Below are 23,663 nucleotides of genomic sequence, written 5' to 3'. Positions count from 1 at the left end.
AGAAGCAGTTCATATGGTGCTATCCGAGAATACTTAGTATATTTTTGCTCTTCATTAAATCAACTCAGCTGCGGAAAATCCTTCAAGTATTTTATTCTAAGAAGATAACTGTACTTTATTTCTTTTCAAAATTTATATTCTCTAATAGTTTATTAGAAATGTATGATTTTTTGCACTAACAATGAAGCTTATTTTAAAATAATTATGGAATATGAAAAATAATCTCTCCCATAGTCTCTCTGGATAAAATCCATAGATGTTTTAAGACAAGGCTACTGCCGACTGGGAGCGCTGATGGTGCTGGAAGGACGGCTGCCCAGATCAGATCTGGTTTTCTTTCTTACGTTAGACGAAATCGGAGAAGTGTTAACCGTGAGAAGTTCAAAGCTAGTCTCCAAGTAAGTACTCATTTTTACACTGGTAAAATTAAGAACACTTTTTAAATAGTCCTCAACGACTAGAGGAAGTTTATTTTTATTTTTTAATCCCATCTTCAGTCGGTTCTCCAGGCAGTCGATCTTTGTCAAACGAAATTAATACCCCTTTCCGGAAACATAGGGTTTTAAGACAATAATACGACAGAATGTGAGGGTTAGAGATCACGAGATGATAGCAGTTGTCTGTCGTACTCTCCTCACCAGCTAGGAAATCACCTCTGGCTGAGGCCCAGCCAGATTAATGATGGCTAAATTGAAAGTTTGACTGCGAACCGATCTTCAAAAGTTAGTTAGGGCGATATGTCCAAACTTATGCCCGTTGTGGAATAAAGTTCATTAGAGGATTCATTTATTATGTATCGGGGTTTCTAAACATCATGCCAGTAGGTAGCAATGATGCCTTTTATTTGGATAAGTCCGGCTTTGAATTTCTTCTAGGACATGAGGGATATTTTTAAGTTTTTTGACTGAAGATGAGTTAACCGTTCTCATAGTAGTGAGAGGGATTTTTTGTTTATGAAATCTCGGTATTTTCCTCCTACAAAATGGTCATATCTTTCAGAATGTACAGGCAAGGTAGGCATTATGTACATTGCCTATGTACAAAGTATGCTAATATCATTGTAGATGGGATTATCAGGCTATTAATCATGAACTCAGAGGGTAGATTCACAGATATTACTGGATTTGTGTCCTAGCACGGTAAGAAAAGAAACTAGAGAATCATATTAGCTGAAATATAACAATAACAAGTGGAAAGCAGTACAATTCTGTAAAAAGATTAAAGGACAGTGATCTTATATTTATCATATAAATTTCGCACAGGATAACGTAAACCCATAGACAGTCCAATGCCCCTGTTTTAAACACAAGGATGATATGTACTTTTTTCCAAACCACTTGAAGCATAGAAATTAAAGCAGGGTGGTATAATCACAGCAACGGGCGAAAGCGGTTTATCGACTAAATGTGAAGTCGATAAACCGCTTATCGACTTAATATTTATCGTTTTAATATTTATCGGTTTAATATTTATAGTCGATAAATATTAAACTCATTTCAGAATTTCTTCATTAGACAAGGAAGGGAGAGAACAATATTTATTCAAAGGTCATATATTCGGATCTGAGAAGTACAGGCCATCATCCGTTGCAAACGGTAGTTGAATACAAAGTAGAACGTGAAGAATGGATTGATTTGAAAGAGTGAGAGCCGCGTGATGTTATATACATAAAACAATGCAAAGACATAACTGAGAAAACACTGTGTTATTAGTTATTAATTAATTGTATTAAAACTTTTATCGTGTGTAATTAAAATAAGACTCTCACATATTGTGAGATGCAGTCGTTCCAATTCAAGATCCGACGATGAAATTAAGCATTGGCACTTTCATTAAATAAACATTCAAATTTATAGCAATAATGATGGAGTAAGCATGCTTGAGTTCATATGATATTGTATTTCAGAGTATAGGTGGATAAAGTGGAAAAAAAAAGCTACGATACTCAGCACAGCGATTTAATGGTCAGTTTCGATTGAATCACTTTTAGCTGAAGTACATCCAGAAGACACACTTCGTTTGCTCTCATAAGCCTTTCCACCGGATTCGGTGAAATTATTCGACTTCATCATTCACTCGTTATTTTCTTTGTGAAAACAGAATCTTCACACAAGATGAAGGAACCGACATGAGAAGTCCACCCTCTCCCGCTCTCGCCAACTTCTATTTGGACCATTTACAAGATATTGTTTGGGTAGGTACACAGTGGCGAGTTCTCCATGCTTGCTATGCTTGCTGTGCAAGCTCATTAATTGAGAAAGAAGTAATATCTATTGGTTAATAAATGCAAGCATTTATAAGCATTCCATTTAGGCTTTTATTTTTGTAGACAGAAGTCATCTTAAGCTTGCGCGGCAATAATTGAGCTTTGCGTTGTGTATCGAAGGCCGATGCATGCTCGTCTAGTCAAAGCTACCTTGGCTTGCTCGGTTATAGTAGCTTACAGGTCCTCGCTACAGCACTGTGATTTCATGCGTGCGCATAGTCATTTCTGCTCCCTTCACATCGTCTTAAGTACAGGCCATACGCAGTCAAAGTAGCTCTAGCCACTGAGCTCAGCAGCCTTTACAAGTGTGCGTGTTGCTTGGGAAAAATAAGTTACAACCAACTTTTTATGACGATGTTATTGACCAGTTCATGAAGAAGAACTGTAGGGTAGAATCTGCATTCAAGTAGCTAAATTGAAAAAGATAGAATATCATTTGTAAAATAAATAATGTATTTGTACGATTAAAATGTACATAAATTTCTAAATATATAATTTTAAATGGTCAGTAATTCATTAATCCGCTAATCACATTTCAATCACACCTCTCACTCCCTGAATGGCAAGCGTGAATTTGAAGACCAGCATTCTCCCCTGTGCGTACGTTATACAGATCACGTTTAAGATCTGGCCCCACAACGAAGATGCATTACCTGCCTTTCTAGCAATCGGAAACAATCTACATCCACGAATTAAATTTAGAAAAAGAAAGTAAATGACCCTTTTCGAAAGCCCATATTCACATTGGATATTACATTCAACAGCAATCTTCAGTTCAATCTTCTCACATTCCTCTCAGAAGACTGGAATTATCAAAACTTTACTACGACGTGCTTACATTATATGCTCTACGCTGCGCAAGAAGAACGTTTAACATCAAACGATATATGAAAGGCAATTGTTTCTCAAGACTACACAACGTCTTTTGATTCCTCAATTCCTAGATCCAATAAGAAGGAAACAGTATGTAGAAGGACTATTCCATACGTTTCTGGAACACCACGACTAATATCTGGAATTGCAATCTGGTAGCTACATTTATTACAGTCAACAAGCTATCATCGCAGTCTCCCCTCTTCTAAAGATAAACATTCCCGTCTTGCTCTTCCTGGTGTCTACCAAGCTTCGTGTGATTGCCATCATTCGTACTTTGGACAAACTGGATGTTAAGTAATAAAAAAAAAGAAAGAATACAAGAATTCCAGTCTTATACCGTTAATAGGAAATCAGAGAGATTTGGTCTTGCAAAAAATGGAATAGATACAAACCACAATAGGAAATCAGAGAGATTTGGTCTTGCAAAACATGGAATAGATACAAACCACAATTTTCTATGATCTGAAGTACGCATACTACATTTTTGTCACTATAAATTTGAACGTTTATTTATAGAAAGCGCTGAAGCCTGATTCATCGTCCGAACTTGATCAGGAACGACTCTCTCTCTCTCTCTCTCTCTCTCATACTTAAAGACATATCAGAGTCTTATTTTAATTACACATAACTGAAGTTTTAATACAGTTAATTAATATGTGTATTATTAGTTTATTAATAGAATGTTTCCTCAGTTGTGCCTTTGCATTGCTTCATGTATAATATCTCACTCTTTCAAAATAATCCATTTTTCGCTTTCTGCTTTGTATTCAACTACCGTTTGATGCTGATGATTGTCTGTAATTTTCAGGTCGAAATGTTACTAATATTATATAAATATTATTTTCTCCTTTCCTTGTGTTATGTACTATGTGGTACAAGTGTATCTCTAAAAGAAGCATGATAGAATTTTTAGGAATTTTCTTGCCTCTGATTCTTATGGAACTGTTATCATAAAATATTTTCGAATCTAGAATACTGAATCGGAAATAGCGATGTAGGAAAAAATATGAATGGTCGAAAGCTCTTCAATTTATTCTTTATCATGTTACCCCATCACAAAGACAGTAATGAAGTAAAACATGAATAATTAGTGTATTAGAGCTTTTTAAGAGATGTTTCGACCAGTCCCATCATCCTTTACATATTGCCTTTTAAGAGGAATAAAGGCTAACTGATTTTTCTATGACAGGGGGGTTAATCCTATTTCTGTGGTCTTCTAAGTCTGTTTATCGACGTCCATTCTCTCAGGGAGTAGAGGAACAGGGGACTAGAGGATTTGCGAGACAGTAGGGAAAGCAGAGGATCACTGAATTATTTAGTCGAAACGTCGTTTATAAATCGTCCTCTTGTTTAGACAGAATTTAATTTATTATTATTTTTTTTTTGCATCCTTACGGTGCTATCGGTATCGATTGCATAGTAACTACAGCATAGTAACCCAAGTAACCCAAAAGATATTTCTTGAAAGATATTTCTTTCAACAAATAAGTTAAAAATTATGCTTTGGTAACAGTGTGGATTATAAGGTTTCCCTCAGTTCACCGGGATATATGCCACGAAGATCCATATTTAAGGTACTGGTTACGAAAAATCTTGACGCTTGGAGTTCACGGTTTGTCATGGGATGAAAAGGAATGGAGTTTACTATTACTCAAAAATCTGGACAGGATTTTTGGTAGGCCGAACAAAGAACTTTTATGTATTTATTTATGTTGTATTGGTTATCTGAAGGCGGGAATATCTGAGCACTATAACGGTTGCTAAACTAACGAAAGAATGAAATGCATTCCATTTCTCTTTTACAGTCATCAGCAAAACTATTGAAGATACTTGAGGTTATTGAGAGAATGGTATTCATGTATAGGCGGAAAAGTATAGAATAATGTACAAAGAGACATGGAGTGCTCAGGCATTGGTGGGATAACGCAAATAGGGAATTTTATCGCATGACACGCTGCGACTACGAAACTTCTTATAGACTTCTTACAAAAGATCAAAATTAAATCATAATATGACAGTTTGCTAAGTAGACGTCTATGCTAGATTCGATGAGTTTCTCCAAACTTTTTCCATAGCCTATATCCAAAGGTAGATAATGTTGGCTAAGGCAATTCGCAGTTGAAAACTAGTATGGCTGAATCAATTGGTAACATTATTTTTTAAAGCTGTATGAAATGAGCCATTTGACATTTAACTATATTATATCTCCTTATATACAGCGTAGAAAGATATCAAACACGTCGTGTCATAGTTCTTTAAAGTCAGTTCGATTCAAAAAAATTTGATTCAGCACATTTAGTACCGTGGATAATTACACAATCCAAGAATCCAGCTGAAGAAACCAAATATTGTGCTTTTTTTAATGATCGGCAAAAACATCAACTACTAAAGACCTACAAACCTCCCCTCTAATTGGGATTCAACACAGAGCCCGAAAGGTGGAGAACGGAGATGCCATCCGTTCATTTTTATACTTTAGATCAAGTTATGAAGCGATTGGAATTTCAGTAAATTTTAACTGCCCTTTTTAACACACGGTGGTTACAGTGGCTGCCTGGCTGACCCGATGACCAGCATATCCGCTCTACAACAAGCTACGGGTTCGAATTCCGCCATGAACAGGGATGTGCTGTTAATGTTCTTAGATGGGAGATGAATTTCATTGTCCTTATGAGACCACTCTTAAAACGTTTCCATAGCAGGGTTTCGGGATTATGTAAAAATTGAAATTCCTTAGCCCGTTATCCCTTAACGATACTTATGTCCGATTTTACAATATTTTGTGAGAGGGAGTTACATAAATAAGAAAAAAAGAAAACTATCTTTCTTTGTATAAATGTGTTACATTTCGTTTTCTAATACAACAACAGAAATATATTGGAAACTATTAATGAGTATTAATGGTTTGTATAAAATATATATATAAAGCACTGGCATTCTATAAATGATCACGTGTACAAAGGGAAGAAAGTGTAACTTAACTAGCGAGTTTCTCTTTCTTTTTCCTTTTCCCACTGCCTTTCTTTATTTTTATTAAGAGAATTTATGCACATAAATAAATAAATAAATATCGTATCAGAACTAAATTGAAGCAGTTGAAAACATTGATTGAAGCAAGAACTTATGAACTGAAATAAAAACAAGTGTATTCAAATTAACAGGAATATGATATTTTTCAATGATTTATGCAGTTTGTGGTGGTGTGGAAATTTCTGAAAATATTTCAAAAATTTATATGTAACCATAGCGTGTGTGTGTATATATATATATATATTTTTTTTCGTTATTGTATTTGTTTCGGAAATAGTAATTTAATTTTCCACTTTAATGGATTTAGAAAGGGGAAGAGGCACTTTACTACTCTCTCATTCTATCAATAACCCTCCAGGATAAATAACTATATTTCTAATTGTTTTATTTTTTATTTTTTTGATTAAGGGCAATGAGGCGCTACAAGATTCATGGTGAAATAAACAACCTCATATTTCCAGAAATATTTTCAGGCGTTCCTACACCGGTGAGTTGTATTTTCAATTGTACTAGCAGAAATATCCATTCTTCTCTTGGTTAAAGAACTTCTCCATGAACAGTAAATAAACGACGAGCAGTTCTAATAAGTAACTTCATTTTGCAAAATATCCGTTTAGTTAGTTTCGAGGTGGTAATATGAAGTACTGCATTTTAGTAGGATAATGTCATATCCCCCTTTCATTTTATAGCTGAGATTTTATTACCATGTTTTTCAACTAGAGAATGGACTGTTAAAATATCAGTTTATTAATAACCTGAATGTCAATTTCTGAAGACTTAATACGTCCTGACTTATCACAAGATGAAAATAAGTCAGAAACTTTCCGCAGAGTTCATTAAAATTAGCTTAAAATAGCGTAGAATCTTACTATCTTCCAAGTAAGAAGGCCGTGTTTTAACCTTGTCTTTTCTTTAATTTTTAATGTTAAATATAGTTAGTAGTGTTCATCGGCTGGACGACTAGCCTGTAAGCTTCAGCCTTTTCCCCAACTAATCTTTCCAAGAGGGGCCACTTCTCAAAGTATTTTCGAGTGTTATTCTCTTCAACCAAAGGGTAGCATCAAAACCGGCTGAGGTACGGAGGTTCGTTGCTTACTGTCATGTATTCATAATACTTTGAAGTAAACAGAGATATCAGTTTGTCCCTTTCTACACATAAATTTGCACGTACGTCCCTAAGAGTATGTGATTTCCCATTGGCAAAACAGGTAGGCACAAACTAATATATTTTATATTTTATTACTGACCGGTGTTTATAAATGATGTCGCGTTTTCTTGTTTCAGAAAATGATGTTTGAGAGAAAAATGCATGTTTCGATACTCCGCAGCATTTATCCCAAGAGTACCTACCGATACCATAATCGGTAGGTACTCTTGGGATAAATGTGTTTATTTTTTAGCAGAACCAGTTATACTGTTTCCAACTTGCTGCTTCAAATAACCTTGAAGACTCTTATGTGACGACTGATTCTGCTCCTAACCCAAATGAATACCAATTTGGGTTAGGAGCAGAAGACAGCGGAAGTTGTGTGCAGACTACATTGCACTCATCATCAATTTTAGTATTTCTTATTATAATTGTCTTATTACAAATAGGTCTTATTAAATAGTGTTTCTTATTATAAATACTTTTTAAATAAATTTATTAAATAAACATTATTATTTATTTCCTTGTGTTTTTCGTATGAATTAAAGAAACCTCCCTTGGCACAAGTATCTCTTAAAGAATAAATAGGTTATTTCCCATCTGGAAATGGCTTAATTAGATTTACTTTACCTTTAGAAGACGGGGCTGTGTTTAATCAACCAAGGTATTTTAGCTGTGGGGATAGTATATAATGTCTGCTAACTGTATCAGGCCAGTATATTTTGTCCGTTGAAATCTCAATGATGAGATTTCGGACTCCGCGATGAATCCTGGTTCTTCAACGAGGTGTCATGTAAACGTGATAATTTTTTATCTCTTGACCTGAATCCTTGTTTACGAGGGTTTGTCACTCAGGAAAAATCCAACTTTTCCTGGGTGAAACCCTTCTGCACATTATGTGATACCCTAAATCATCTTTGGTTGAAAAATCCCTTAAAAAGTTCCTATATAAGTATCAACACTCAGGATATGTTTTGATTTGCCATTCTTCAAAATGAAAATTTCACTATGTACGAGTATACATGAGATTTATAATAAAAATGAAATGATAAATAGCGGAAAAAGCAGATAAAATTCATTGCTTCAAATAAAACGTATTGAATTAAGTACTGAACACAGAATTCACGCATACAGCTTCAGGTTTAGTGATAAATTTGTGCAGGAAATATTCCTATATCCTAGCATGTCTAGGACTACTTTTCATGGTAGGTTCTATAGGAAATAATATATCTCTAAAATCTTTTTACTTTCATGCCACTTTCTGATATTTTAAAAAAATTTTTTTAAGACGACTGTTTTTATTGTAGGTGAAGACGAATATTCTAAACGAAAACAGAAGCTGCAAAGAAATGAAAGGTAAATCCACAAATATATATATATATATATATATATATATATATATATATATATATATATATATATATATATATATATATATATATGATTTACCTTTATCTTTACCATGTCTAATTGGAATAATAATTAGAATGCCAATAATATAGAAATACATTCTACTTTCCCATTAATTGGAACGTGCACATTCATCATGTCTTATGTAGATCTTGTTATAGGCAGATGAAGTCCTAATAGGAGTTCAAAGTTTGTCTTAAGCTGCTAAACACGTTTCATTACAAAATGCAATATTCTACATTATGATTACCTTCAGATATTCAGTTTATAGCAGAAAGTTTGAATTCTCAATTATTCTGTTACACTATGTTGTAAGTGATTTCTGTTGACTTTTAACTTGATGAGCTATAAAACAATAATTATAAATAACAGGCTTATTACAAAGAATTATTGCTCTGAAAGATATTTTTCAAGAAACCGAAGGACTTACAGATATGAAATGCTCTATTAAGAAAAACGGGATTCAAAGTTCGGTTTAAATGAGTACCATCAGTTACTCAGAAATTTCAGTAATTCATTTCTTTATAGTTACACATGAATGGATCGATAGCTTGATTCTTTCTTTCTTTCTTTTTTTTCAACAGAAAAAGTATAATTTAAACATGAATTTTCACATACCCCACCTCCCCCGAAACAGAAATGAAATGCGCCTAACATAGCAGAATACCACTACTCGTAGGCGTCAATTTCACAACCCATTCGTGCGTCAGTATTACTGAGAATATTAGTCGCTGCGTGTCTAATGGTGAGTAACTCCGCATTATTATAGCAAAAATGATAGTGGTTCCATATTAAACTTCCTTGGAAACCATGTCAACAACAATTACATAGCTGAAATAATCAAGCGCAAAGTGCTTTTTTCTTTTTCTTTTAATGCGGATGTAAAACTCAACACTAGAACGATAGCCTACGATAGGACATATTCGCGCCATTCACACTGGACAGTTTATCACATTCGCAAAAGAAAAGCCAATTGTCTCAATACCGAATTATGGTATTGAGACAATCCCTACGATAACTGATTATTTTCTCTTGTCTCTCAACGAAATCAATAATTTATTTATTTGGATGATTCCTCGTATTAAAATTAATATTAGAAATCCATGTCTAATATCCAGTAGGATATTTCTAATCGAAAGTTACATTTCCTACTAGAGATATTCCAATCAGAACACAATTAAGTGATAGTATTGTGCGAATAATTATTGTTTTACACTAAAACAAAACCCGTGTAAATGGTAAAACTTCACGTTTAGGAATCGCTCTCTTTGTATAGAGACATTATATCAGTTGAACAATTGTCGTTTTTTTAAAAGGAATGCACAGTTAATTGCCACTTGAAACAGTATTTTGTAATTTTTCGGGATTGCTTTGCTAATTTTGTCATAAAGTGGTTCGGCATAAACCAAAAGTGAACTGATTAAATTTTAGTAGAGATTACAGATGCCAAATCTCACCAAATTCAGATCAGTCTAGAAAGCATCGCCGTAAGAAATGAAGCGATCTAATAGAATTACAAAATGCATTTTATTCATTGATACTCATCAATTAACACGAGACGTCGCATATAGTACTGTGATAAGAATGGTAGCGTAAGGTTCAAATTATTATATTGTTCTTTAAAGGAGCACTTTGGAATTTCAAATCTTTAGCTATAAAACTACGTAGTTTGGTTTGTTAGAAAAATTAGTAAAACTCAAATTTAGTATTGATTAGAATTACTATAATTATCGGAATAAAAACAGGCATATTAATAACCTAGAAAATGGCAACAAGAAGGGGAGAAGTAAATAAGGGGTATTTTACTGTACAGTTTTGTTTAAATGAGTACTATTAGAAAATATCAAAACTAGTCAATCATTGCAACAGTGAATTCAATAACTAAATTTTTGAGAATGACTGAAATTATGAAAGTGCGATAGCACCAGCCTTTCATATCAGTCATTTAAATGCAATTAACATCGGCAAGTAAATTATCGCGAAAATCTTTAACACTTCAATAATTTACTTCATTAACATACTTAATAGGAATCCCGGTTTCTCAGGGAATAGCAAAAGGCATTGCAAGGGTAGTGAAGAATATACAAGAAGCTCCAAGCATTCAGGTATTTAATACTAGATAATAATTTTTGAAGACTATATTTTCTTTTTCTGTGTATTATTTTCTGTGTATTATGTATATATTGAACACTACTGCAGTTTATCTTAAGTACCCTATTCACTTTCAGAAATTGTTAGTTTGATGTTTAAAATATTCTCTGTCAAATTCATTTGGCGCTCCACTTTTCATCATATTATGTTTATAAAAAATTTTACCTTAAAATATTTACGATTTGAAAATTCTTTATTTTATATAATTTAAATAACTTAATTAAATTAAGTAATATTCACTGAAACAATAATGAAAATCAGAATTTTGGCTTCGCCTAACCTGTACACTTAGTAAAACTACATTTTAGTAGAAATCATAACGATCTTATTTTTAGGGTTTGGTCTTAACTTAAGGTAAACATGGTTGCCGTGGAGTCACTGTAATTTAATTACTGTAATTTAATTTATAGCATTCACCTGAGGCATCCCACTGATATCATGTCGTCATGCACCTTGCAATCTCTAACCAATCTACACTTATGATTACTCTGTCAGTTTTGTGAATGATTGCCAACAGCTTAATTTTATTATTTAATTTTTGTTCAGGAAGGAGACATTTTGATTGCATACTCTACTGATATTGCCTGGACTCCATACTTCCCTCTTCTAGCCGGAGTCGTAACGGAACTAGGGGGACTCGTTTCTCACGGTAATAACTTCTGGATTTTTTTTTGGTTAATAAAATTAAAAATGAATGTCCAAAGCAAAGTAAACATTCCTATCAGTATAATTATCTTTACATCATGAAATAAAAAAGTTTAATTTTTATGTATATGATATTATAATTATTTTTGGCATTTGTTTTTAGGTTGTTTGAGTCACTCCTTATGTTTGGGAGTTTTTTTCACTGAGGACTACACGAGGCCCATGGAAATAATGTGAGATACTGACAGTCTCTAGTAAACTACCCTTTGTGAAACACAAGCTTTAATGATCACACACACACACACACATGAGCATCGCCCAATCCCGATGTTTTTAGATCTCTATTTCATTTCCAGTTTCCAGGGAATCGTTATAATGTGTTTGCACTTTCATTTTTTCCGTGTGAAACTGAACAATATCTAAAGAATAATTGTCGGATGATCATCGTCCAGCTTACTGCGAATTTATATATGACCTTTGGAACGCTAATTAAAAAATTGTTCACTAGATACAACTTCAAAATGCGTGTGTATATATGTGTGTGTGGGGGAGGGGGGCATTTTAATGTCTGTTTATTTCGAATACGCATTTTCTCCATCCCTAATTTCGTAATTGAAATTGGAGTAAATGCGGGAAGAAGGTGGGAAGAGTGAGTGAGTGGAGGTTCATTACAATTGCCTTTATTATATAATATTAACTGGTACTCAAGATTGGAAAGGATGGAGAAGTTATACGCAGTTTATCAGACGATTGAGATTTGCTTTTGGAAATTCTTTACAGTGTTGGTGCTGCATAAGCTTTGCTTCCATGCAATAGATTAAAAGCTAATATTGGAATTTTTCTTTTGATTGTATTTGTTCTTTGTGTTTATCTTTTTTTTTTTCTTTCGTAATATCTTTAAGAAAAGAGATCGAACGTTAATTAGGTCTCTTGAGCCTCGAAACAAAACTGATGGGAATTACGTTCAATTGGAGCACATTATCAACTTTTCTGTAGCACAAAATTTTATGGTCAGAAATAAAGTAAGCTAATTAGCAAGCTATTATTGTTAATGCTGGTTAATATTAAAAAAAATTCAAATTACAGGAGATAAAAACTTATCTTTTAGATCTCAGCTTAAACTTTATATTCTCAGACTAATTTCCAAGTACCTTGTTTACTAATCAACATTAAATTAAGCTGCAGAGCACTGAAGCTCATTAGCTTTTCAAAGATTTTCAATTTAAATATGCTATATAAACACAAACACATGATGTTCAATTGTTCAAACATAGAGAGGGAGACGAAAAAGGTTGATGTATTGCGTGTATAATTTGGCTTTGAATCCATCTAGTATTAGTTTTGAATAAAGTAAGAAATGCAGTTAAATAGACGATAAAACAAACTACGAAACTGTCACTACTCAGCAATTCTAACGCATTCAGCATTTTAATTACTCATTTATCCATTTCAATTTGTTTATTTATCCTTAACCTTCTCTGAATAATTATCTCAAGATATAACTAATTTAAATAAAAATAAATAGCAAACATTAATTCTTCTTTCTCTTGTTAGTATATGCACCACTCCCAATCGACCTGCCGCGGGGGAAGGGATATATTTATGGCTGTAGATCCGTAGTGTGTGTTGACGGGCCCCCTTTGCCTGCTTGCGGGGTGAAAAACGCCACATAAACTGGCGAAAAAAACCCTACTGCTTGCACCCAAGACCGGTCAACTTGGCTATGGCTGAGAAAGATCCTCAAATTCCTCACATCTTCGACGAGAATCGAACCTAGGACACCCCTTCCCCAGGCATATGGTTGCGAAGCGGAAAGCCACTAGGCTAACCGCGCGAACAAATAGCAAAGATTACCTCAGGACATTCCTTGTACACAGGCAAATATTTTTTGTATATTCAAAGAGGGAAGACCGTTGAAGGTGTAATTCCTTGATTCCTGTAGGGGTCTTTTGTTGTTTGTTTATTTTCTCTTCTGTTCAGTATGGAGAGGATTTAAATAATCATCTTAGACGCTTTGTTTGTGTGCTGAAATGTGTAAGTGTAAATCTAACTAAATTTACTAGATTTTAATATCATTTACTTTCTTTGTAGGGGCGGTTGTAGCTCGAGAATATGGAATACCCTGCATTGTGGGACTGCACGGAGCTACAAATATATTCACTTCTGGTGAGTTTAAAATTTAAAAATTGTATGATTTAATTATTAATCATTAATCTTACGTGAATTAATAAAGGAATAAGACTGTTTTGATATAAAAGAAAAACTTTACCTGATTGTAAGTTAATATTTCTCTGAGAGCTGTATAATGGAATAGATATTTAAGTAAACTTCTTATAATTGTAGAATAAAATGCGAATCTACCTACTAAAGAACACAACTCGTATCATACACAACATCGAGCTCATTAGTTACATAATCTGTAAATATCACCTACATGTATGCTTCCCAAATATGTGCTTGCTATGGTATCCCACACTCTGATTTATGATTTGTTCATTTTTATGTTTATCGAAATGCTGTGAAACCTCACATTATAAGCTCACACTTCACAGAATCGAGCTTGTCAAGGATAATAAATTCATGCTGAAGGGGAGAAAGAAATAAACGATGTACGAATTGCTCACCGACACGTGAAATCGGCCAAACTAGAATTGTCATAAAAGAAAAGCTAATTTTCCGACTTATAATAATAAAACTCATTCCACGAAACACATTGATTACCCTATTATCGGAATGGATTCGCCTTCTTCTGACATGCGTAGAAATGTCGAAGGGTCTCGTATCTGTGGGCGTAGAGTACATTAGTAAATTAATTATGCTAACAGTTAGATGAGGGAAAACATATTCTAGAGACCAAATGTAGAACTTTCTCAAGTTATTTCAAGCCAAGAGTAAGGAGAATAGTTGCTCATATCAGATGACGACATTCATTTAGAAAACACGCACGCACGCACGCACGCACGCACACACACACACACACACACACACACACACACACACACACACACACACACACACACACACACACACACACACATTCTCAGTGATATTTGAACCAATAGCTGAAAAGTGGGAGAGTAGGGACGCTATCGACATGGCCAAACCAGCCTTTACATCGAAATGAATATCTACAGTTGCACATATTGCTAAGCACAGGTTGACTGTCTTTCTCTCCTAATTTCATGGGTCTCTGGTGGGTTAATTATTGTATCCCACTAGGAGCTAGAAGCTGAAAATCCCGATGTTGTATGTTATTACTATTACTATTATTACGTGACACCTCCAGAGAGTACAAGGGCTCATCGCGGGAGGACACTATACTTTGCTAAATGCATCTCACCATATCTACTACTATTTAATTCTCCGACTACCACACTACTATCATCAACACCATCTACCACCTGTCATCGCCAACAACAGCATTTTTTGTCTGTACATTGCGTGTGTAGAGACAAAATTCTAAAGTTCTAAAGATATAGTAGATATATCTCAAAAATAGTACATGTAGCTACTGTAAAAATATAAAGAAGTAAAGGAAAAGATCGGCTTAACGCTAGGAAAGAATACCAAAGTAATTAAGAAAAAAAGAAGAGAACAGAGAATGTATGTGGAGGAAAAAGACATGAATCGGGCAAAGCGATAGATCGCTTCCCATTCAATTCAAAAAAGGAACAGATCCTTGAAGAAAGTGACTTCAATGATCCAGGTCAGGAAATAATTTCGCAGTATATATACATATTCAAACGAAACACTGTACGTGAACGTATATATTTCACAGAATATTCAGAATCTCAATTAATTCTGAAATGCGATTTGTTCTGGATGGTCTAACAATAATGATACAGCTCTGCTGAAAGGACGAAGAAAGTTTTTTCTTCCTACAACGATGAAGTAATGCAATTTCTGAAGCAGTGGCGAAGTTCATCTAGAAATCGTGATTTTTATATTTTTATACGCATATTCTATTAATTTAGATTACTATAAATTAAAGTAAGTGAGTAAATTATTAAATAATAAATGAATAAATTATTATTCAATGAAAGTATTTTTCTATATATTACGCGATGCAACACAGTGCCATTTGTTTATTTATTTTTCTATTTTGTGTAACTAGCAAAGAATAATAAAATGGCCGTGAAGGGTATGCAATAAAGTATCTAATTACTTTTATGACGACTCCAACTACGACAATCACGACGATTCCAATCAAGATAAAAAAATACTTGGTCACGTGCCCCACCACTTATTCTAGGCAACTATTTAAGAATGCTGCTGGTGATTAATCGTTCAATAGTGTTGATCGCATTGGGAAAACAAAAGATCTTTCGGCGTTCGATAAAGAGCTTATTGTGCGTGCCTGTCTTACTGGAGTCACGATTTTGAAGAAAAATAAATAAAATAAAATAAAAATAACAGAGCTGGTTTCTCAACGGACGCCATTCCAGTGCTAGCCAACGCCCACCGCAACTTCTCCCAGTGGTGATGACTCGTGTATTCCTGAAAGTAACATGGGCCATATATGTATTGCAGATTTAATGGGGATAATGAAAGATCGTTTTTAAAAAGATGTCAACGACTTAATTTTGTCGGACTTAACAGGTCCGACAAAATTCACTTCAAACAAAATAGATGACTTTCTGGTTATCGTTGCTGGCCTCAAACAAGAAGTTAAGGAACTCAAAAAAAGAAAACGTCGCGCTAAAAATCGCAAAAAAGAGTGCGTAGGGAGCTTAAAAATTGCTGAAAGTGTGGATGACCTGAGTCAAGGCAATAAGCTCAAACCTGGATGTTGGTGTTCCTCATGAGCCACGTGTAAATGTGCATGAAATAGCAAAGAAAATTGCTCATAAAATCAAGATCAACTATAACGAAGATGATATTCAGTCTATACATCGTGTTCCTAGCGGGTAGAAAAACAGAGCAATGTCTGTCATTGTGAAATTTAAAAGTAAAACGATCAGAGACAAATGGCTGGATGGAAAGAAAAAGTATCGAATATAGAATAAGTACAAATGATATATCTGACAATTTAAGGATAGCAAAATATATCTAAACGAGCACTTGACTGGAAATCTAAAACATTTCTTGTCAATAAATCTACTGTTTATTGACAAGAAATGTAAATAAGTACACTACAAATATCCCTGCGACAAACAGGGCAAACTTTTCATGAGAAGAGACGATGCATCTAAAATATGGCGAATCAGAAGCGAAGACTTGTGTAAACTCCACGAAAACAACAAGAGTAATAAGCCATTCACGAATAACAATGACAAATGAGAATAACAACTGTGATGTCACTTTTCATAAACGTGTAATTTGTCATGATTCAGTAGAATTAAGAAACGTTTTATCCCCAGACACTGTAACTACCTTGAATATTTTGCATATAAATATAAGAAATATTCGAGATAAATTAGAACACATAGGACTACTTCTAGACAATTTAAACTATCAACTAGATGTCTTGATATTAACAGAAATCTGGTCCGAAGATGAAGAAGTTGATTTGTACCATTGAAGCAGATTTAAAAATTATTATCAGCGTATAAATTATGACAAATCTGGTGTTGTAATTATCTTTATTCGAAACTGAATACTGACCATAATATTACTAACATAAAAATGAAAACACCTGAAAATGTCAACTTATATTCAGAACATTATAATATGTAAATGTTTTCTTTCTATATAATATGTAAAAAGTTTTTAACTTGGGTATATTCAATATACCAAGTAATTTTATATAAACTTGGTTTTTAATCCTATTTCCCAAGTAAGCAAACAGACAAGTAAGTCAAGTTTGCGCCAGCAAGTAGTGCAAGTCTGAGGCAACTCGTGGTAACGTAGTGCCATACCTAGGCAACTCGTGGTAAAGGTGGATTAAGATTCCGATCACTTTCCTTAGTATTTTCCCCATAATGCAAAGCACATCCCCGTGCGGAGATGTATGATACTATGCATTAAAGGCAATCACTACCCATAGGGTTTCCCTTTGTTTAAGTGCTGGATACCTTTCCAAAAACTCGTGAAATTCCATGGATCACCCAATATTGAGCGACCCCCAGGATCAGAAAGTCAGAAACTCAGTTGGCGTTACACTGTAGAAGGCTCCGCCACCACCGAGCAGAGCCACTCATTTGCTCATCTGGAAGGGTAACAGCAGCAGCCGTGCCTCAGTAACTTCACAGGCTACAGCATTGCCATTCATTAACCCACCACTCAGGCCCTGGGTGACAGCAACAGCTGAGCATCAGTTAAAACTTCATGGGCTACAGCATTCCCATTCATCACCCAAGCTTCCAACCGGTTTCGATTTTTGTATAGGTGAAGCAGGCTCTAAAAATAAGACGATCCCGAAAGATCACCCAACTCAGCATTGTTCCACTCAGTGACAGGCTCACCCCATCACCGAGAAGAACTTCTCAGCATTGGTTCTACCCAGTGGCAGGCTCGCCCCACCACCAAACAGAGCCATAATCTCAGCAGTGGTCCCACTCAGAGAGGCAAAAACCTACCTCCCAAGCAGAGCCTCTCAGATCATCAGAGCCAACCCCCCACCGGTTTCACTGATTAAGTAAAGCCATCTCTAAAAACTAGGACGATTCCTAGACCACTCCATAGTGGCCGAAAGACCGTCCAACTCAGCATTGTTCCACTCAGTGACAGACTCACCCCATCACCAAAAAGAACTTCTCAGCATTGGCTCTCCAGTGGCAGGCTCACCTCACCACTACACAGAGCCATAATCTTGGCGGTGGCCCTACTCTGAGACAGGCACCAACAAACAGAGCCTCTCAGATCATCAGAGCCAAACCACTATTTAAGTAAAGCTGTCTCTAAAAATTAGACGATCCCGAAAGATTGCCCAACTCGGCGTTGTTCCACTCAGTGACAGACTCACCCCATCACCAAGAAGATCTTCTCAGCGTTGGCTCTCCCCAGTGGCAGGCTCACCCCACCACCAGCCAGTACCATAATCTCAGCGGTGGCCCTACTCAGAGACAGGCAAAAACCAACCTCCAAGCAGATCCTCTTAGATCATCAGAGCCAAACCCGCACCGGTTTCGACCTTTTTTGAGGCCTCGTGAGTGAGAGCCAGACCTGAAAACGCTAAGGTTGAAGTAATGCAGAGCTTATGAATTTTTCCTAAACAAGTTGCCATAAGGTGCTTTGATCTTATTAAATAAAATCTCAGGATGAGAGATGATGTATTCAAGATACAAGATATTTGTAGTGTTTAACGATGTTTTTGCAATGAACGAAAACACAAGAGGACGAATTCACCAAGTAATTTTATATATATACTTGGTTTTTATTTCCCAAATAAGCAAACAGACAAACAAGTCAAGTTTGCACCTGCAAGTGATGCAAGTCTAGCTGATCCTACAGGCAGTGCAAGACCAAGGCAACTCTCGTGGTAAAGGTGGCATAAGCTCTGATCAGTAATCTTAATATTTACCCGTAATGCCAAAACACATCTCCAAGAAGGGGATGCATGATGTTTTGTATTAAAGGCAAGAGGCCACTACCCAGACCGGTTTCGACCTTTATTGTGGTCTCATCAGTGGGAGCTAGGCTAGAAATATCAATATATATATACAGGGATAGCCCTCGTACAACGCGGATGTTAGGTTCCACAAAAATGCCGCGTTATATAAATCGCTTTATTCGAGACTCAGATCACATAGAAAAAGCAAAGTTAGGTTCTGAAATCGGTTTTTTTCCCTTTTTTTTAAGATTACATAAACAATGACATATCCAACAAAAATATATTTTTATTTAATTTAGGTAATTCATGTAAATTAAGAAATCATATAAACCATGAAACAAATACATAGTATACAATTATAAAAAAATTATAAATTGTACGTAAACTTCATTGCAAATAATACATAAAAAATGTTTTAGGAAAAATAAAATAACGTGTATATTTTAATCTTCATCACTCTTTTTAAAACTAACATTTCGTAGATGTTCTTTATTTACGAGTGGCTTGACGTCGTCATCACTTGAAATCTCTTGGACATCATGAGTATAATTCTCATTGTATACTTCGGCTGGTTTAGTTATCAAGAAATCAGCAATAAGACCTTGCCTACCACTATGCTGCAGTTTTTTATTAAGTTCATAATACGGAGCTAAACAAATATCCAATCGTCTCGTGAATTTTCTGGAGCGCTCCGTTGAGAGATCATTATCCATAAAATAACTTTCTTGCCAAGTCCAATCCTTCTATTTATTAAAACTGATTTTTTAAACTAATTGTTTAACGGATTCATCATAATCAGAATCTTCGGCAGAACTTTCCCCGCCATTTGGTTAGACGTCATCTATTAATTGTACCAGTTCCTCCTCATTTAAATCTATTTCCCCATCAATTAATTCACTATTGAAGAAATTGGAGCACTTATGAAGAAATTCGCGAAGGTTGAGTCTCATGTGTTGATCGAAACCGTCTTTAGTCTTGTTCAATTGTTACCTTGGCAGTTTACATTGGGTGAGTTTATCCTCATTAACAAACGCGTATATCGCAAAAGCGCTCTAAGTGGCCATTACTATAAAAATAATTTTTTTTACATGAAAAATACATTGAATATTGTATGTAACTTACACATTGAGTTACATATAAGACAAAATTTTAATACGCTTTCCTGGCAGAAAACGAAGACAATTTTCAACAATAACTACTTCATACGGTAAACAATTGATGTACATGCATGCTAAAGGATATTTCCCCTAATATAAATTCGCTACTTAACTACATGCGCGATACAGGCAGACGCAAATTTAACGAAGATAAAATTTGATTTTTAAGTCGCGGGTTGAAAAATATATGAAAAGTTAAAGGGTTACTACAATTTGTAAACCGCGTTATATCGAAACCGCCATGTATAAGTATCACGTTATACGAGGGTTGCCTGTAGGTATATATATATATATATATATATATATATATATATATATATATATATATATATATACACACTCTATACAAGAATTCGAGTTCTTATATATCCCGGGTAGTCTAGATGAGATCAGAAATGACAAAGTTCTCATAATTGGGGATATGAACATTGGGTTAGTTTCATTTCTTATTGTATTGCATATCTCGTATTGCATATTTTTTGTGCACTTTTTTGGCGATTGGGAGGTTTTTTTTGTTTTTATACACTTTATCTCTAATTTTTATGTAGAGTCTGATATCATGTGTAATCCAGGGCTTTGTTTCTTTCATTTTGTCTATTTTTTAAAACTTTGATTGAGCCTTGTATTTTACTGTTTATTTATGATATGAGTTATCAATATTTCTTTCTGTCGTTATCACGGCTCCTCTCAAAATTATCTAGACTATTTGCCATGCGTGGACTCAAACAATATACGAGTATTAATGTCCTCACGAGAGAATTCAATGGTAGTAGATCTTGCCTAGATCATGTATTCGGAAGAACTTTAAGTAGAAACAATATCCAAGTGGCAGTTGTTTGCCAACTTCTCGCGGATCATTTTCCAATCGGTATTAAAGTGCTTCGCAAGCAGCACAGAGACAGTTCACCGGGAAACATCCCTTACACAACAGTTGACTCCAGAGTATTGAAGCGTAACTTGAGCACTGTCTCTTGGGAAGAGATAACGACGGAAACAAATATTGATACCTCGTATCATAAATTTGTTGATATATTAAACAGTAAAATACAAAAATCAATCAAAGTTTTAAAAAATAGACATAATGAAAGAAACTAAGCCGTTGATTACACAGGAAATCAGACACTACATAAAAATTAGAGATAAAGTGTATAAAAACTTAAAAAAACACCTCCCAATTGCCAAAAAAGAGCACAAAAAATATGCAATACAATAAGAAATGAAACTAACCCAAACACATAGAAAACGCTAATGAATGAAAATGAATATTCTTTCATTAAAGAATATTTATTTTCCCACAGAAATAAGGACGTTGTGCTCAAAATAATTGTATAAATGATTGGTGTTAGCCTATCTGTATTCGAAGATTCACTTTCGTATGTAAAAGGAAAAAGATTAAAAGTGATTTAACTACTTTGTTTTATTTAATTTCAAAACCTAATTAATGTTGTGCAACTTTTCTGTACATATCAGCATCTATTCTGCGATTTTATATTATTATAATAAGATAATGACATATAATATGTATATTATATGCATATAATGATGATGCATTATATAACTTTTTGTAACTTTATACATATCGTAACTTGGACGAGGTTGCTTTTGGGTTACACATATGACTGTTCAAAATTTTGTACTATAATATGGAGCTCAGAATAAAGAATAAGGCATAAATAAAGTGAGATATCCCTGGTGTGCTTAATTAGTGGTAACTTGCGACTGTGGTCCTAAGACAGTCTGTCAGAAGCGAGATCGCCGTCTCGTACCTACCTACCTACAAACAGAGCTTCCTGTTTGAAGCAATTGACCTAAGCATTAAACGAAAGTTGTTCCCGATCCATATCTGACCGAACTATGCGCAGGAAATTGAAGAGGACCGCAATTGGCAGTCGCTAAAGGAGGTTCAATGAGGTAATAAATAAAAGTTTCTAATTCGGTGACCGGTATGTCGATATAATAATGGATATGATAGTTTCTTGTTTTTCAAATTCACGCATAAATGTAGTTATTTATACGTGAATTTTCCACTGTGGTTACGATTTACATCTGAACGTTTTACATTTACATCTTAAAAAAGTTATTAGCAATTTTTTTTTCTTATTTCAGGAGATAAGGTAATCCTTGACGGTAACTCAGGAATATTACGGCGGATAGACTGACATTGATTCGCTAATCAAGCGATTTTTTCCTAGTTGATTCTTATGTAAAAAAATTAGTTGAAATAAATCGCAATTATTATTTCCAGTTGGTGTATAATATAAATCCTAACAGTAAATTGTTTTATTCTTTCTCACTTGAGCAAACTCATTTTTTATTAACATATTTATTGAAACATTGACTGTTGATCATTAGGCAGCCTCTGAAGCACTTAGAAATAAAAATGAAAGATTATTAAGAAATAAAAAACACAAACGTATGAAATAACCATATAGAAAATTCAATTAAAGAAAACAATTAGGATACAGATCATTCCTCAAAAAAAATAAAAAAAAAAAAAAGAAAATAGAAGAAAATATGCTCCAATCTTGGAGCATATTGCCCCATTAGTAGAGAATGAATGTGTCACTCGTATTATAATTAACGTGTGTCTTTTTATTTTTGCTCCCTGTGGTAGCCCCATCAGGTAGTAATTTTATTTTCTACATGCTCCATGGTTTACGATGCATATGTTACATGTATTAAAATAAAGTTTAGTTGAAGTTTTTTGTTATTGTTAATATATTTTACACATGTCTAACTTGACATATAAAACTGATATAATCATGTTACTTTATTTCGAATATATAATTATTATTATTACATAACACCTCTAGGGAGTCCAAAGACTCATCGAGAGAGGGCACAGCTGCCTCCACCACTCAAATCCACTCACTACAACGAACCGCACCTACACGAACGCTATCTACCGTCCACCACCACAACTAGTATGTTCACAGACAATCACAAACATCCATGTCCACGGCGGGATTCGAACCCGTAGCCATTTGGCTGGAGAGCGGATATGCTAACCACTCAGCCAACCAGGCATTTATTTATGATGTTGTTTTTAATTTAGTTTGTGTTATATTAATAGAAAATCAATCTTATTGGCAAAAAATAGAAATTTCGAGTAATAATCTCTGAACTGATCATTTGTTGAAGGCATCTGGACAGAGTCCAGTAACTGACAGTCAAAAATTAGGTGATCAACAGTCTGTTGAATGTGTGAACAACAAACAATACAAGTTGACTATCAATAACATGGAATCTGCGTAAATAATGTATTATTTTTCAATGTCACGTTGATAGCAGGATTAATCCTGATGAGATGGTGCCTGTTTTCAGCTGGAATCTGCTTTTTTGCCACAAAGCTGGTTCTTCAACAACTCTTTTTATGGTTGATTTTGAATACTTTTCATAGCTGATTCCAGCATGTGTCCATAGCCGCTTCCTTAGCCAACTGATCTGTTCTTTCATTTCCTACTTTTGTTCTAGTATTCTAGTATACAC

At 34.6% G+C, this 23,663-nt stretch overlaps 1 protein-coding gene across 1 annotated transcript in view; it reads left to right on the top strand.

The window, feature by feature from the left end:
- Window positions 1-22,466, top strand: part of LOC150093569 (uncharacterized) — a 119,414-nt gene extending 96,948 nt beyond the window's left edge. Inside the window, exons 34-40 of the mRNA XM_090412694.1 lie at window positions 235-398; window positions 6,581-6,659; window positions 8,627-8,675; window positions 10,758-10,834; window positions 11,427-11,529; window positions 13,617-13,691; window positions 22,281-22,466. Of these exons, the coding sequence (XP_090268820.1) occupies window positions 235-398; window positions 6,581-6,659; window positions 8,627-8,675; window positions 10,758-10,834; window positions 11,427-11,529; window positions 13,617-13,691; window positions 22,281-22,333 (600 nt within the window). The 3' untranslated portion in view covers window positions 22,334-22,466. The remainder of the gene's footprint in view (window positions 1-234; window positions 399-6,580; window positions 6,660-8,626; window positions 8,676-10,757; window positions 10,835-11,426; window positions 11,530-13,616; window positions 13,692-22,280) is intronic.
- The last annotated feature ends 1,197 nt before the right edge of the window (window positions 22,467-23,663 follow it).

The sequence above is a fragment of the Typopeltis vanoorti genome, chromosome 23 (genome assembly GCF_054136105.1).
Source record: "Typopeltis vanoorti isolate ZY-2024b chromosome 23, IOZ_Tvanoo_1.0, whole genome shotgun sequence".
NCBI classification, from domain to species: domain Eukaryota; kingdom Metazoa; phylum Arthropoda; class Arachnida; order Uropygi; family Thelyphonidae; genus Typopeltis; species Typopeltis vanoorti.
This window is presented reverse-complemented; position numbering and strand designations above follow the sequence as displayed.